Below are 17,414 nucleotides of genomic sequence, written 5' to 3' on the forward strand. Positions count from 1 at the left end.
TATTTTATTTAGAGACAGGGTCTCACTGAGCTGCTCAGAGCCTCGCTGTGGCTGAGGCTGGCCTCCAACTTGTGATCCTCCTGCCCCAGCCTCCTGGGCCACCGCGCCTGGATCCTTTTCCTCCTCAATGGATTCTTGACTGCAAAAGCTCTCACGCCTGCAGACACCCGGGTGAACCCCGTGTTGTCGGACTCTGGGGGACGCTTCTAGAGCTCCGAGCCCATCGGCCTGTCCCCTTCACAAGACAAGAAATGTTCAGCACTATTCTGAGGGCAGGGCTTTGGTCCCCAGGGGCCGGCGTGGGAGGAACCGGGGAGCCGAGCCCGGAGTTTCAGTTTTGCAAGACGAGAACCTCTCTGAGACGCGTGGTTGTGACTGTCACACAGCCACCGGCCTGCGGTTAGCGCCACCGGGGGGCACCTCCCTGCAAGTGGCCCAGGTGGCCAATTCCACCTCCTACATTTTTTACCACGATTTTTATCTAAATAAAAATGGAGACGACACACTGAGGCTCAGACGTGGCTCGGAGGAGGTTGAGGCTGGGGACAGGCTGCGAAGGGCCGGTGGCGGCTGGTGGCTAGGCCCCCACAGGCCCAGGCTCCCACCCGAGCCCTGCAAAGCCACAGAGAGACTTGGCTTCTCCTCTTCTCGGCCGCCCGCGCCCTGGGCCACCCTCTGCAGGGCCCAGGGAGCCCAGGCGCGGGAGGCCAGGGTGACAGAGACAGGGAAGTGAGAGGCCGAGGGGAGGTCGGCGGTGCAGGGAGGGCCCCGGCCATCTGCAGGCCCAGCCCTGGCAGAGCCCAGGAGGGTGGAGGAGCAGAGGCCACCCAGGCTGCCCCCCTGCCAGAGCAGGGCACCCACAAAGGAAGAGGAAGGACACAGCCCGGGCGCCGGGTCAACTCGGGGTAGCGGCATCTGCCCAGACTCCCCGCTGCAGCCAGAGAGGGGAAGCAGGCACGGCCTGCCCGGCACCCAGGAGCCCCCGGGCGCAGGGGACAGTGGGACTTCCCCGATGCCTGTCGCCCAAGCAGAGTCCACAGGCCCCGTGGCGCGGGCTACGACCTCTGACCCCACCTGCTGACACCCGACCTGGCCAACATTCCTCCCCAGGGCCTTTGCACCTGCTGTGAGGGGCTGCGCATCCCTGTGGCCCTTGAACAGGGGATCCTGTCCCACCTCGGGTAGGGGCACACTGCAGAGCTTGGGGGCGGGGAGGTCCCCGGGGACTGAACCCAGGGGCGCTAACCCCTGAGCCCCGTCCCCAGCCCCATTCTGAATTTTATTTAGAGACAGGGTCTCGCTGAGGTGCTTAGGGCCTTGCTAAGTGGCTGAGGCTGGCCTCCACCTTGCGATCCTCCTGCCTCAGCCTCCTGAGCCGCTGGGATTACCGCCCGGCTGGTTTACAGTCCCTCATTGACAACAGGGGTGCTTCCTGGAGCCAGGAGGTTGCACAATGCCTGCCCTCTGCAGGGACACGGGGCTGGGGCTGGGCTCAGCAGCAGGGCGCTCGCCTGGCGTGTGCAAGGCCCTGGATTCTGTCCTCAAAATAAATAAACACAATGAAGGTTTCTGTCCACCTACAACTAAAATAAAATAAAATAAAATAAAGCTCAAAAGGGCAAAGAGCAAAGCCACTCGACTCCAGAGAGTCCGAGGAAGAGCCCAGGCCACATGTGACCTGAGAGCACACCTTGGCTCCTCTCCCAGGGTCCACAGGCTTCTGGGCCAAGCACCTTCACAACAACCACCTGTGACAACCCGTCTCTGCTCTACTTCCTGGAAGCTAATGTTACTTTGTGCATACATGGGGGGGCCTTTCCAAGGGGCTAGTGACACGTACTTCATGAATCACCTTCGATAACAAAGTATCTACGAGAATCAGGAGCCTGTCACACAAGGGCCACTCTGGCTGGAGGCCACTCACGGCAGCAGGAGTTCCTCTGGCCAATGAGTCCGAGGCTGCGCGTCCCCTGGCCTACTGGTGGGGACAGGGACGGCTCCCAGAGGCTCCCACCGGCTCCGTCTCTGCGGCTACTGGAGAGGACTTCGCAGCCATCGCGTCCCTCCCTGAGTCTCACTTCTGTTCCCGACTGAAATGCAGGCAGCTTAGACTAGATGGCCTCTCCAAGTCCCCTGGGCCCAACACCGTCCAGTCATGTGACATGTGACGGTGTAGGTCAAAAAGCAGGACGCGGCAAATTCAAGGATGAACAACGACCCCTGGGTTGGGACTTCGATGCTCTCTGTGTTCCCGGGTGGAGGTGACCCGGGCACCCAGCCCCAAGTCCCCAGAGGACGGTGTGCAAAACCAAAGCCACAGTGGCTGCGCCCGGGCAGCATTACTCAGACGAGGACATTTTGGGGACCTGGTTGGCGAAGGTCTTCCTGTGGCGGGAAGGGACGTGAGCCCTCCCAGCACCTCCCAGAGGGCACTTGGCAGTCAGTCACCTCCGCCATCGACACTGAGCGACTCCCCTCCTCCCACAGGCTGATCAGAATCTGCCCGCGGCCACCAGCTGTCCTCAGGGGGAGATAAAGGCTCGTCACTTTAGGAAAGAAACAGCCCAGTGCAGGGTCCCAGGAAGAACCAGCCATGACCCCAGGCACACACTGGGAGCCCTGGCCTTAGCCACCTGTCCCCAGCCTGGCCGTCCACAGCAGCAGGGCCCCTCCAGAGAGCCGAGCACCAGGGTCGCAGAGCCACTGACCGCCCACCGTCCACACGGGACAGGGGGACCCCAGGTGGCTGCGCAAACCCTGAAGCCCAAGTTCAGCCTGATACAGGCGCAGGGTCCTGATGCCCTGGAGACTGAGCCACCTCGTCCCTGTCCAGGAGGCCGACTCTCAGGGCAGAGCCAGGGCCTGGCCACCACGGGGCTGCTGACAGTCACAGACTGGCACAGCCAGGCTCTGCCACCAGGCCAGACCCACTAAGCCCCAACTGGACCGCAGGGGCTCAACAAGGGTCCCCTGAGCATGGGAGGGAACCAGCGGCCCTGGTCACTCCCCCCACCGTGCTGCCTGCTGGGGTGTCCCTTGCTGCCCTGCGCTGGGCCACATGCCCCAGGCCGCGGGCCATCCCGGGAGGCCACCCACGCACCCCCATCTCTACTGGATCAGGTGGCCCCACGTGTTCCTCCCGACCCTGCTGCCAGTGTGACCCACGCGGACGCCGCTGCAGTCCCCGCGGCGGGCAGGCGACACTCCTGGGCCTCAGGCCAGGGCTGTGCCGGGCGCCATCAGGGCAGGAGCGAGTGGCGCGGGGACCTCGCGGCCTGGCCTCCCGCAGAGGCCGGGCTCCGAATCCCTGGGTCCACGCACGCCGCCGGCCAGCCCCGTTGTCCCCGCCGCCCGCGCTGTCCCCGCCCCGGCGTGCGCGCCGCCGCCCCGGCCGCCGCCTCCCGACACCTGCCGCCTGCCTCCCGGGCTCCCGCCGCCGCGCCCCCGCCGCCCCTCCACGGCCTCCCGGCCTCCCTCCACGGCCTCCCGGCCTCCCTCCCGCCCCGGCCTCCCGGCCTCCGCGCCGGCCTCACCAGCGGTAGCAGCCGGCGGTGGCCTCCAGCGTGAAGTTGACGCGCGTGGCCCGCGTGAAGGGCAGCAGCACCTTGGGGATGTTGAGCGTGGCCGCCGCCGCGGACGGGCCCAGCGCCAGCAGCACCCAGAGCGCCAGCAGCGGCCCGCGGCCCCGCGCCGCCATCCCCGCGTCCAGCGTCCCGCGCGCGCGCCCAGCGCAGGTGCCGACCCCGCGGGGCCGCGCCTCTTCCTGGGCCGCGGGAGCCCGGCGCCCCGCCCCAGGCGCAGCCGCCGGTGTCTGTCCCCAGCCCGGGCTGTCCCCAAGCCCGGCCCAGGCTGTCACCAGGCTGATCCCAGGCCGCGCTATCCCAGGCTGTCTCCAGGCCGTCCCCAGGCTGTCCCCAGGCTGTCCCCAAGCCATCCCCAGGCCAGGAGTCCCCAGGCCGTGCCCAGGATCGGCTGTCCCCAGGCCGGTCTGTCCTCAGGCTGTCCCCAGGCCGGGCCCAGGCTGTCATCAGGCAGATCCCAGGCTGTCCCCAGGCTGATCCCAGACAGGGCTGTCCCAGGCTGTCTTCAGGCCGTCCCCAGGCCGAGCTGTCCCCAGGCTGCCCTGTCCCAGGCTGCCCTGTCCCAGGCTGTCTCCAGGCCATCTCCAGGCTGTCCCCAGGCCAGGCTGTCCCCAGGCCATCCCCAGGCTATCCCCAAGCAGTCCCCAGGCAGGGCGTCCCGAGGCCGTGCCCAGAATGGGCTGTCCCCAGGCTGTGCCCAGGCTGATCCCAGGCCATTCCCAAGCCGTTCCCAGGACGCGCTGTCCCCAGGCTGCCCCCAAGGCTGTCCCCAGGCTGATCCCAGGCTGTCCCTAGGCTGATCCCAGGCTGATCCCAGATTGATCCCAGGCTGTCCCAGGCCATCCCCAGGCCAGGGTGTCCCCAGGCTGATCCCAGGCTGTCCCCAGGCCAGGCTGTCCCCAGGCCATCCTCAGGCCAGGCTGTCCCCAGCCTGATTCCAAGCCGTCTCCAGGCCAGGCTGTCCCCAGGCCATCCCCAGGCTGATCCTAGGCCGTCCCCAGGCCAGCCCCAGCCCCAGCCCCCACTGATCTCTTTTATTCTTTGGGGGTGCTGGGGATTGAACCCCCTGCCTTGGGACTGAATCCCCACCCCGACCGACCCTCCTTGAGCAGGTGACACAGTGAGTTCCAGCTGAAAAGGCTCCACAGGCCTCACGGTGCGAGGGATTCCCTGCCCTGTGCACCCGAGTTCCCTTCCCCTCAGCAGCCAGGGCTTCCTCCAGGTGCAGACCTGAGGGTCGTCATGTGTGTGCGCATGCGCTGGCTCCTCCCCCTGCGTGCGCACACGCCCCTCTCCCTCCTCCCTCTCCGTGTGCACATACCCCTGCTCCCTCTCCGTGTGCACACGCCCCTGCTCTCCCTCCTCCCTCTCTGTGTGCGCACACAGACACACGCTGTATACACCTGTCTGTATCCCCTTGTCAGAGAGCAAATAAATACATGAGTGAAAGGGACCGCACAGGGCACAGAAGAACTGGCACTCTGGTCCCTTGGGATCATGAGCCCCTGTGGCCCCACCTTTCCAAGACTTCTGATTAGGGTGGAGAAGGCAGTCCCATGGACTGTGGGGAACACATCTTGGTGGTGAGCGGTGGCATAGTAGTTCATTAAACAGCAGTGTTGGGCTGGGCTGCAGCTCAGCAGTGGGGCGCCGGCCTGGCCTGCATGGGGCCCTGGGTTCCATCCCCAGCACCACATACAAGTAAAATAAAGGTGCTGTGACCTCCTACAGCTAAAAGAAAAACAAAGAAACAAGTGCACCAGGCGCAGTGGTGGCGCACACCGGTCATACCAGAGGCTCGGGAGGCTGAGGCAGGAGGATCTCGAGTTCAAAGCCAGCCTCAGCCAAAAGGAGGCCCTGAGCAACTCAGGGAGACCCTGTCTCTCAATAAAACACAAAACAGGGCAGGGGACAGGGCTCAGTGGTCGAGGGTCCCTGGGCTCAATCCTAGGTACCAAAAAAAAAGAGTGGTGAGTGGGCCCAGCAGGACATCCCTGGGTGGGCACCTGCCCCCTCCTCTGTGTGACTGTGTCTCCACTCCGGCCATGGAGCCCCTCTCCCAGCACCCTGAAGTCTCTCTTTGTGACATCTGAAGACCACCTATCTTCCAATGGAGGCGTTGACATATGTTTTCTTAAGAGGCAAACTTGGATGCTTCTGTCAACAGAAATCCAGCCTCAGCTGCCAAAATAGAAGACTACGTGAGATCAACACAGGAAACAAAGGGGTGCCGTCTGGGATGGGGACATGGGGACGGGGACATGTGACTCCCTGCCAACAGCTCAGGGTCCAACGCTGTTCTTTTCTTTTTTTGCTACTAGGGATTGAATTCAGGGGCACTGGACCACTGACCCTCAGCCACAGCCTTTACGTTTTACTTAGAGCCAGGGTCTCCCTGGGTTGCTGAGGCTGGCCTCCAACTTGAGATCCTCCTGCCTCAGCCTCTCGAGCCACTGGGAACCATGTGTGTGCCTGGCCAACGCCTGTTCTTGGAGAGGGAGATGCCCACGTCCTCGCCAGCGTTACAGACGCAGCCACGCTTGCTTGTGCCTTTCTTTTGAGATACGAGGATTGAGAGGCCACTCAACCAACTCTCTCTTTGGGGCGTGTCATGCCGGGGCTTATCCCCCGCCCATGCATGATTCCTAAAAATCATCGTATAAGGCAGAACCTCAAACCATCACCAAAGTAAATAATACAATGAAGCCACATGTCCTTCCCGTCCTGTGCCACGGTCTGAGACCAATTCTGTGCCCCCTACAACCAACTTGCACAACCCTGTCTCACTTTGAAACCAGCCCAAGACATCTATCTCGTCACCACGTCTGGATTGCAGTGTGTGTCTCTGAGATGAGGCTCCCTGCGTGCATCATTCACATCACGGCCACCACGCCGGAGACAGGAATCGACTCTCACTCATGACAGATGGGGTTCAGATTCACAACCATCTCTCACGTGCCCTCATTTTTTTTTTTTTCTAACCATCTGTGTTTAAAAATCAGGTTGTTGCCAAGTGTGGTGGCCCACGCCTGTCATCCCAGTAGCTCAGGAGGCTGAGGCAGGAGGATCGCAAGTGGGAGGCCAGCCTCAGCCATGGTGAGGTCCTAAGCCACTCAGGGAGACCCTGTCTCTAAATAAAATACAAAATAGGGCTGGGGACGGGGCTCAGGGGCTGAATGTCCCTGAGTTTGGTTCCTGGGATCAAAAAGAAATCACGGTTCTGGGTGTGGTGGGGTGTGCTGGCATGTCCCAATCGTCCCCACCACTGGCTGAGGCCCAGCAGTCTGCAGCCAGCCTGGGCCACACAGCAAGACCCCGTCCCCGGCACCGGAGCGAGGCCCCTGCGTGGCGGCTGATGGGACGTCCCCCAGGCCCTGGCTGTGCCCCATTTCTCCTTCTCTTGGTGACTCGGGGTGGCCCCTCCTCCATGGAGAGACCTGCTTTCAGAGCACCCCAAGCTGAGTCCCGCTGGCCCTGGTCCCACGGGGGCCGTGACTTGGGGGCGCTGGTGATCCGGAGGTGCCATCCTCCTTCTGCTGTGTCCCGAGTGCTCTGTGTGGCTTTGGCTTGGGGCCAGGGGTCTGGGCAGGTCCAGGAAGGTCCAGGCAGGCACTGGGGGACGCCCAGCCCTGTCCTCGAACTTTGTCCACGATGCCTGGAGACTTAGGAAGTGGACACGCACAGTGGCCCCCGGTCCCTTGCACTGAGCTCAGCTCTGAGGGGGACACAGGGGACGCCCGGGGGTGGCGGAGGGGACCTCCGGGTGCCTAAGTGCTTTCCCTAGCTCCTCGCGCTTGACACGAGAGCCCCGCGGTCACAGAAGCCACCGCTTTCCTGGGACCTTGTGTGTCACGGTCACCCCAATTGGGGACTGTCTGCCGACGGGCCACAGACAGCCCTGTCTAGATCCATGGCTGCTGGCCTCAGCCGGCCACGGAGCTTCCCAAGGGCCACTGGACGGCTGCCCCTGAAGGACAACAGCTGTCCCCGGAGGACAACAGCTGTGGGGCGGCAGCTGGTCACCAGGCCTCCTCCCAGGCCAGGCGTGGGCTGCAGTGGATCCCGGAGGCCCTGGCTGGACGCAGGAGAAGGTCAGCAGCTGCCATCAGAACCCTGCTGCTCACTTGGGGACAAAGGGACTGTTATAGTCTGTTTAGAGCCACAGCCCAAGGGGCCCCAGCAAACTTTCAGACTGCCAGCTGATGATTGGCTCACAGGCCCCAGCAACTTCTAGCTGATTGGCGCCTCTGCGGTGATGCTCATTGGGCTGTTTCCCTGCCCTTTCAGGCCACGGAGCTGCTCATTGGGGGACTTTTTGGCTCCGCCCACGCGACCCAGCCAATCGGCCTCAAGAGCAAGAGGATTGTGGGAGGTGTGGAGGCTGGTGGTTGGGGAGTGTGGCTTGTGGGAAGCCAGTGGTGGCAGTTGGGCTTGAGGGTTTTTTCCGGAGGAGCTGTTTTGTTTGGCGTGTGTGGTTCTAAAAATAAAGTTTGTTTCTTTTGACAAGTGGCTCCTGAATTGTGCCCAGCCAGACTGCGGCAATAGTCCACCAGCAGCCAGGCCCGGGAGGGCACAGGGCCAAGCCACAGGTGGGTTGTCTTGGGTTCGTGGCTGTCGATGGCCCCGTGTTTTATTGGTTGCTCTGTTTGCGCAGCCGAGACTCGAACCCAGGGCCTCCCACGGGCCAGGCGAGCGTGACCGCTGAGCCCAGGTCCCCAGGCAGGGACACTCCCTCCTGGGCCTGTGGCACAGGTAGGGGACCCACCAAGTCGGCTGGGGCCTCACAGGAGCGTGATGACCGTGGAAAATGAAAGGTCACCAGGTCCCGGGGTGCCCAGCGTGTCCAAGGGCACAGTGGACGTGGAGGCCACTGGTACAGTCAGGAGCGAGGGGGACGTGCGGGCTCCTCCTCCTCAGGACAGACCCTGGCTGGGCTGAGTGGCCACGTCTGTTCCTCTACTTGGGAAGCAGGAGGGTCACTTGGGCCCCAGAGACGGTGACCAGCCTGGGCAACAGGAGACCCCATCCGTGAACCGAGGCCGGCTGCGGCTCGCTGGTGGGATGCAGGCTCAGTGTGCCCCAGCCCCAGGGCACATGGTCTTGCCATCAGGCCACCCCCGTCGAGGGGCTGTCACCCACGGGTGGGTCCCTCTGTGTCAGAGGAATCACACAAAGGCACCGCATGGGGACAAGGCCTGACACAGGGGACAGGCCAAAGCCTGTGTGTCATCTGCGGGTGGGCCGGACGGACATCATGTCGTCCTCTGTGGGGCTCCCATCTTGTCCCCTCCACCCATCTTGTCCCCCGGGTGGACTCTCCAGCCGCTAATAAAGGCCACTTACTGATCACTTAGGGACCGTCCCTCACACGCACCTGCCCCTCCAGAATGTGCCCCTCACCCTCTGGGACGGTCCCTAACATCATCAGCAGAACAGGGCACACTCCTGTCCCACGCGGGCTCCATGGGAATGGCCTCGCTTCTCCTGGTTCCGGCTTCTTCTGACCTCTGCTGGACACTGTCCCTGAGGGCTGGACTGATGTCCCTGTCCCGTCTCCAGGTACTGGGATGGAACCCAGAGGTGCTAACCACTGAGCAACGATGTCCCCAGTGCTTTTTTAATGTTTTCTTGGAGACAGGGTCTCGCTGAGTGGCTTAGGGCCTCCCTAAGTTTCGGAGGCTGGCCTCCAACTCGCGGTCCTCCTGCCTCAGCCTCCGGCTGTGGCTTGGGTAGTCTTTTCAGAAAGAACGTTGGCTGCATGATTCAGGGTTTGCGTCCACTTGAAACCTTAAGGAGCACGAATTTTAATCAGTTGGTGACAGGTGGCGGGGGGGACAGCCTTTGCTGCTGGTTTTCCACGGTGGGCACTGATGGCCTCTCGCATTGAGAAAAGCAGGACTCACACTCCCAGGAACCCCACGCTGTCCCTCTCACTGTTAGGATCTCAGGGAAAAAGAGCCATTTTGCAGGCCAACGCTGACCAGCTGGGATCTGACGGTCACTTGAGCCAGTTAGTGGTGCAGGCGCATAGTCCCAGCTCCTCCGGAGGCTCAGAGAGGAGGATTGGGAGTTAGAGGCCAGCCTCGCAATTCAGCAAGACACTATCTCGGAAAATTAAAGGGTGTGTACGTCCGAGACGCAGCTGGGTGGTGGAGCCTCTAACTGGCACAGGCGAGGCTGTGGGTGCCACCCTCGGTGCCCAGAGGAAAAAGGAAATTAAGATCACCTGAAGGCTCAGTTTAGAGCGCTGCGTCCCCAAGGCATGAGGCCTGGGTTCAGTCCCTGGTTCCCCCCCACCCAAAATAATTGCTTGATCTGTAAAAGGCTGATGGCAAGGATCCTGAAGGGCTCGGCCCTTCAACGCCAGTCTTATGAAGTGTCCGACAGCTGTCTGCCACTGTGACAAAACACCCAGGGAACTGAGTTAAAGGAAAGAAAGGTTCGGCAGTACCCAGGGCTCCAGCAGGGGGCGCCTCTCTGGAAGCAGCTGCAAGTGCCACCGCAGTGCATGCTGGGGAGCCAGCTTCCATCATGGCGGACAGGAAGCACAGAGCCATCGGAAGGGGCGGGGCTCCAATCGCCTTTCCAAAGACACGCCCCCACAACCTGACTTCCTTCCATTAGTCCCCGCCTCTTAAAGGTCCAACCACTTCCCAGCAGTTCCGCAGACTGTCAGAGCCGCCTTCCTATCCCCTGGTGGTTGGGGGACATTCCTCATCTAGACTCACAGCACCAGAGGTAGCAAGGGATTGTTGGCATGTCACAGAAGTATCTTTCAGCAAAATATGAGCTATGTTTGGATGCTTTAGGGTTCATACTCTGAAAAGCATGGATTTTAAAGATCAGGTCCTTTAGCAGGGCTTGGTGGTGCATGCCTATAATCCTAGAGGTCTGGGAGGCTGAGGCAGGAGGATGGCACGTTCAAAGCCAGCCTCAGCAACAGCGAGGCCGTAAGCAACTCAAGGAGACCCTGTCTCCAAATAAAAGGCAAAATAGGGCTGGGGATGGGGCTCAGTAGTCAAGTACCCCTGGGTTCAATCCCTGGTACCAAAAAATAAAATAAATCTTGGTGGTTTTTAGATCTATTTTATTTTTTTTTAATTATTTTTTTTAACATGATATATCAGGATTGTTTCTGTCCTGCTAGATACCTGGTTTGAACATAAAGTGAGTTATAGGCTTTGGCTGTGATTAGAGAAAAGTTAGGATCTGACTTCAACGTTGAACAGCACCAGGTACAGAGGATGCCCCACGGTCAACAGGAAAAACAAAGTCACACGCAGTTTTAACTTCTAGAGTCTCATGACACGCTTCTGACACCAAGAGGGTGTGTGTGTGTGTGTGTGTGTGTGTGTCGGGTTTTCGTTTATTTCTTTGGGTTTTTTTGTATAGGTGGAAGCTTCAGTCCCCAAGACTGTGTCCCCCCCCCCCCATGTGAATTGCAGATTCCAGACTGATTGACCTGGGCTTCTGACTCGCTGAAGATAATTTATGGTTCCCGTGACTTTCTTCTCAGATTCAATCAACTTGCTAGAATGCCTTCCGGGAATTCGAGGAAACATTTTGTTTACTGCTTTAATTATAAAAAATATGACAAGTTCTGGTGGGGAAGCTCCGCAGAGGCGTTCTTTATTAGCATATCTGAAGCTCTGGGTTCCATCACCCGTACTGCAAAGATGAATAGACAGACAGACAGATGGGGTAAAGGGTATTGCAAAGGACACAGATGAAGAGGTGCACCCTGTCCTCTGGAGGCTCAGACAGGAGGACTGGGAGTTGGAGGCCAGCCTCGCCATTCAGCAAGACACTGTCTCAGAAAATTAAAGGGGGTGTACGCCCCGGGGCGCAGCTGGGTGGTGGAGCCTCTAACTGGCACGGGCGAGGCTGTGGGTGCCATCTCAGCGCCCAGTCCTCACAGAGACATGTGGCACCAGCATCTTCCAAAACACAACGCGGGCAGGACAATCTGCAGCCCTGATACTTTTACTTACAACCCAGGGACCTTGACCAAAAGGGATCTGCGCTCCTTTCTCATCCTTGGGGAGATGATGATGCACTTTTCTGAGACCAGCATCTAGATGATTTAAGGCGGGTTACATCCCAATACCGAATAAGCCCTGGAAAGATGGAAAAATATCACAAGTGAAAAATGCATTTTAATAAACCTCTTCCTGCACACCAGGGCTGGGCGCTGGAAGAACCTTGACTCAGTCCCCTGTGGTTTCTTGACTGACTGCAGCTCACACCTGTCACGGCCCTGCATTGGGACAGAGCTCACAGCCTACGGCTCAACTGGGAAGGATCAAAATACAAAACATAACTTTTGCTGGATGCATATCACTTTCTCACCATCCTAAAGGAAAAAAAGAAAAGAAAAGAAAAGAGAGAGAAATCACAAGTTTAATCATTGCTAAGTCCAGGCCCTCCTTTATGTGTGTGGGGAACCACATGAATGGGAAGCTATGCTCCGTGGATGTGGGAGATGTCAGAATGCACGTCGCTGTCACGGATAAGTAAGAACAAATCAAAAGATAAACTAATGCAGACTGTGTGAGTCCTTGCACTTGAACTTCAAGAGCCGGCCCTAGGAATCCGTCAGTCGGAACAGTGGTGGCCTCTAGTGGTCAGGAAAACGCATTGAAAAGGGACAATTAATTTCTGAAATGATGGACAGGTTATCTTAGCTTGACGATTGAACACACGCATGTATACTTCAGCTCTGCATATGATTCCCCCCATGGAAGTACAATTATTTTGCATTGAAATCTTTTCTTGGGGGGGCCACTGAGGTTTGAACCCCTGAGCCCCATCCCCAGCCCCATTTTATATTTTATTTAGAGACAGGGTCTCGCTGAGTTGCTGAGGGCCTCGCTAAGTGGCTGAGGCTGGCCTCCAACTTTCAATTCTCCTGCCTCAGCCTCCGGAGCTGCTGGGATGACAGGCATGCTTTTTGCATTGAAATTTTATTACTTCATTAAGTAATAAAGGCCTCTGGACTCCAATAGTGCTTTAACTTACTGAGCGGATCCTGTGTTGGGCCACCACGGCGACCACCCGACACCTTGCATAAAGCTATTCCCGTTTTCTAGGTGACCAAATGCAAAACAGCAAAATGTCGATGCAGACTTGGGCCTCCGGCTCTGTAGAGGCGATGACGGTGATTTGCTGAACAATTGCCAGCAACTCACCACCGGCTGTTAGCGCCTGTCTTGCAATGCAAGAGTCTGTCCCCATAGTCTAGAATATACTCGGCTCTTAATGCTCGCTCTTCCTGGCTGAATTTTGTTCTGCAAACTCACGAGAACCCAGAAGGAAGAGATGGGTGGTGAGCTGCTGGGGATTGCTATGACATTTTGAGAGCATGCCCCACCCTCAGGAGCCCAGATGTTTCTCAGCTACGGATGCCACCTGCCAGTGGACCTGGGAATTGGATTTCATCTCTAGAGCTGGATTTCAGCGCACAGATCCTTCTGAGGCCTGAATGGACGTGAGCTCACGCCTGTCATATTGTAACTACCAAAGCAAGGCGCAGGACTCAGGAGATGTCACCACTTCCTGGGAGGGCCTGTCACATCAGGCTGCGAAAGCATGGGTATTAAGGAAATGCCCATCAAAACCCCAATAAGAGGCTACCTCCTACCTGCGGGCTACCATTGAAAACAGCAAATAAGTCTGTTGAAGAACTAAGAGAAATCGGAATCCGTGTGCATTGCTGGCACACTTTGGTAACCAGTATGGGGTTTCCTTAAAAATCCAATGACCAGCTGGGCCCGGTGGTGCACCCCTGTACTCCAAGTGGCTCCGGAGGCTGAGGCAGGAGGATCGCAAGGTTGAGGCCAGCCTCAGCAAAAGTTCAGTGCTGAGCCACTCAGTGAGACGCCAGTCTCTAAATAAAATACAAAATAGGGCTGGGGATGGGGTTCAGTGGTGGAGTGCCCCCCAGTTCAGTCAAAAATTGGATGAGCATACCGTCCAGCAAGTCCACTGGATAGTATCCACCCGACGGACGCAGGGCCTCGTGGATTCCAGATCAGCACTCCACCCCTGAGATTCATCACCAGCCCCCTGGATTTTGAAACAAGGTGTAAACTGCAGAGGCTGGCCTCAAATTTGCAATCCTCCCACATCAATTTCAAAATCCACAAAACGGAGGCCCAGAGGTGACCTGGCGGGTGCAGATGGCTTCTCAGCCCCGACCTGCGTCTTTCCCAGCCCGCGCTCTGCACAGCCTCTGAGGAGGCTGACCTCATGAGCCAGAACGGAACAGAACCTCCCCAGTTCAGTTAGGGTTGGTAGCTAGCCAAATGTGAATTTCCAATTATTTTTTGCATAAGTGTCTTCCAAATATGGCCAGATACATACTGAAAGGAGAGATTGTGAGATGAAGTTCCATCTTCTTTTCCTGCCGACAAACACACTGGAGTTTTATACTTCTGCTGTGGTGGGGTGTAGTTTCCAGAAAGCTCGGGTCTCAGTGGCCTGTTAGTGTGACACTTCTCGATGGTGGATAATGGCCCCCAGCGTTCCTATAGCCAACCCTCCCCATCCCCAGCCCTATTTGTATTTTATTTAGAGACAGGGTCTCGCTAAGTGGCTTAGGGGGCTCGCTTTTGCTGAGGCTGGCCTCTACCTTGCGATCCTCCTGCCTCAGCCTCCCCAGCTACTGGGATGACAAGTGTGCGCCACCCTGCCTGGACTTGGGGGACACTTTTAGTGGTCACTGAGATCCAGAGAGGGCAGAGATGTCCCCACGGTGACACGGGGAGTTAGTGGTACATCCTGGAGTCCAACTCTGTCTGTCTGTTTCCCAATCCTGACTCCCAACCCCCCGTCCCCGTGTGTAGCCATGAAGCACTAAGAAGTCTCTGGAACAGCGGGTGGTGGCGAGAACAGCTGCTTTCTTTCTGCCAAGGCGGACTGCATGTCCCTGTTCCCCAATCCGGCTGTCCTATTGAGCAAAACCCATGATGCGTTGTCATGTGGAGAAGACGAGAAGAGTAAGGTCTCAGCAATTTAGAGATGATCATGTTGATTGAGGTTTTGAGCCCGTGGAGCACGGTCTGCTCAGGAAGCACTAATTAAGCAGGAGACTCCAATTAAGAAGTAATTTGAATGTTTGCAGCAAACCCCAGCAGTCACCCGGCGCTGCAGACACAACGGGGAACTCAGCTCCTCACTGGCTGCCTTGGCTTGCTGTGTGACCTCCAAGGAGTCGTTCAACCTCTCTGGGCTAGGAAATGAGGACATGCGTCTGGTTGATAGGTTACGGACCTTGCTGGCCTCCAAGTGGCCGATTGCTAGAAGATTCTTTCTCTCTACCACTCCAGAAACTCCCTGTGAATTGCTGGGGTCTTTGTTACCCTCTCCACCACCCATGGAAGGCCAGTGAACCTCAGTTCTTGTGGATTTGAAGTCTCATCTATAAAACCCAGCTGTGCCTGAATTGTCCCTTTCTTTGATTTTTTTTTTTTTTGTACCCCAACTTGACTTTTTCTAAACCCCATGTCTCCAGGGTGACAGTTCAAGGACTCCCCTCTTCCTGCCCCCCCACAACTTACACTTCACAGGGATCAAATGGGGTGCCAGGTCGTGAGTGGACAGAGGTCAGCCGCCTTCCACCAAGATATCCTTGAAGCCATGGGGGGGGGGGGCTCAGAGTGGCCCTTGGTGGTTGCCATGGAGACCGTGTTCCCATCGGCTGAGGACGCAGCTTGTGGTAGATGATTGCAATAATGGTCCCAATTATTCTCGCTGGCCCGTGTCCGTGTCCCTTGGTAGCACCTACCCTCCTGCCCTGGCTGTGAGCTGGGTCACATGACTTTGACAAGTGGAAGAGAGACAGCTGACCCAAGCAGGAGCAGAACAAGCCCTGGGGCGGTTCTGATTTTCTCTCTTGGAATCCTGCTGCGGCCGGCCGGGAGGATAGACCCAGGGGGGAGCAGGTTGGAATGACCAAAGAGATGCATCGCTCACTCCAAAGGTAGAGATGTCCCTGCCAAGGCTGACCCACCCAATGACCACAGCCAAGACCATCCAGATTAACAGAACCACCCAGTGCACTGAGGGTTTCATGAGAATCAGTGGATGTTTTGTTTTACACCTTTAAGTTTTGGGGTTATTTGTTATGCAGCGATAGCTGACTGATACATGGAATTTTCCCCCACACTGTATGCCTGCCCCTCCTTGCTGGCCCCTGCTGGGCAGCTGACAATGTATATAGTATCACAGGAGAAGCCATGCTCCCACTTCAGAACTGGAATTGATCCATGGCACAAAGTGTCCCCATCATGTAACGGTGGGTGACCAGAGTCCTCACATGATATGCTGAGAAATGCAAATAGGTTTGGTATTCAGAAAGTGTTATTTGATGAGACGAACCAAAGACCTTTCCTTTGTTCTCATTCTTGGTTCAAATTTAACTAAGGAAATAATCTGAAATTCAGGAGAAAAAAAATGTTTCTTTAAAGAAGCGGGTCTCTTAAATATTCTCCTATCTTTCTGTATTTTAAGTTGTTTTCTTGAATGAATATATGTTTTCTTCCAGTGAATATGTGTGTTCTTCTTTCCACCTTTCTGTATTTTCTAATTTTCCTTCAGCAAACATAGAATGCTATTTACTTTCTAAATAAATTAAAAGCATCAATTTGGGGAGGAGAAAAAGACTGATATTTTTTTTTTAATTTTTAAAATTTGTTTTAATTATTACACATGACAGTAGAATGCACTTTGATACATCATATATAACGGAATATAGTTTCTCAATCTTCTGGTTTTACATGATGTAGAATCTCACAGTTGGACAGTTATATAGAGAGAAAGACTGATGATTTTTTTTTAAATTGTAGCAATAGTTGGACACAATACCTTTATTTTATTTATTCATTTTTATGCGGTGCTGAGAATTGAACCCAGTGCCTCACATGTGCTAGGCAAGCACACTACCACTGAGCCACAACCCCAGCACCCCCCCAATCCTCTTTATATCCTGAGATTGTATAAAAGAAAAAAAATAAGTATGCAATGTTCAGTAAATTGGGGTCTTGTTTTAACATAGTGATATTTTAAAAGAAAATAAACATTGAGATTTAAAAAAAATGAAAAGGAGACAATTTCTCTGTCTCTCCTTATTTTTAAAAATTTTTAATTGTTAAATTTGGTGGTACTGAGACCAGGGGCACTCTGCCATGAAGCAACATCCCTGGCCCCCTTTTTAAAAATTGGATGTTTGGTTTTAAGAAAGGGCTTCACTAAGTTGTTGATTTGGGCCTCGCACTTGTGATCCTCCTGCCTCAGTCTCCCATATCAGTGGATTCACAGACAGTCATCATCATACCCAGCAGAAAGAGATCAAAGGGGACTTCCCTGGCCACTGTAAATCTGAGGCGCCTCTCTCTTTCTCTCTCTCTCTCTCTGAGCGCACCTGTTAGAATGCTATTTTTAAAAGACTCCCAAACACAACAGCTTATACAACCACTCCTTTATTCCACGTGTGAATAGGCAGTGCCAGCCGGCTCAGGGGTTGAAGATGTCCCCAAGCCTCTGGGGCTCCCCAGATCACCGCCTTGTCAGCCATGGAGACAAAACTTAAAAACACCCTTTTACCCAGGCCAGTCTCTCTCTCCTTGACCTCGGCTCCCAGGCCCAGCCTGCCCCAGACCACCTTCCCCCTAACCAGAGGCTCATCTCTGGTTTTCCAAATGCCAGATCAAGTTCTGAGATTCACCTTCAGCCAGCATCTCAGCGTGACCTTGGGTCCCTGTACACACTCTCTCACTTTTTTATATTACTTTTTTTCTGCCAGGCATGGTTGCATACACCTGTAATCCCTACAGC

The 17,414-nt window shown here is 56.4% G+C and overlaps 1 protein-coding gene across 1 annotated transcript in view; it reads right to left on the bottom strand.

Moving 5' to 3' along the window:
• The window catches only part of Nup210 (nucleoporin 210), a 55,823-nt gene extending 52,126 nt beyond the window's left edge, over window positions 1-3,697 (bottom strand). The window contains exon 1 of the mRNA XM_077106239.1: window positions 3,534-3,697. Coding sequence (XP_076962354.1) covers window positions 3,534-3,697 — 164 coding nt within the window. The remainder of the gene's footprint in view (window positions 1-3,533) is intronic.
• Window positions 3,698-17,414: the final 13,717 nt, after the last annotated feature.

This window comes from Callospermophilus lateralis, chromosome 20, assembly GCF_048772815.1.
Source record: "Callospermophilus lateralis isolate mCalLat2 chromosome 20, mCalLat2.hap1, whole genome shotgun sequence".
Classification (NCBI taxonomy): domain Eukaryota; kingdom Metazoa; phylum Chordata; class Mammalia; order Rodentia; family Sciuridae; genus Callospermophilus; species Callospermophilus lateralis.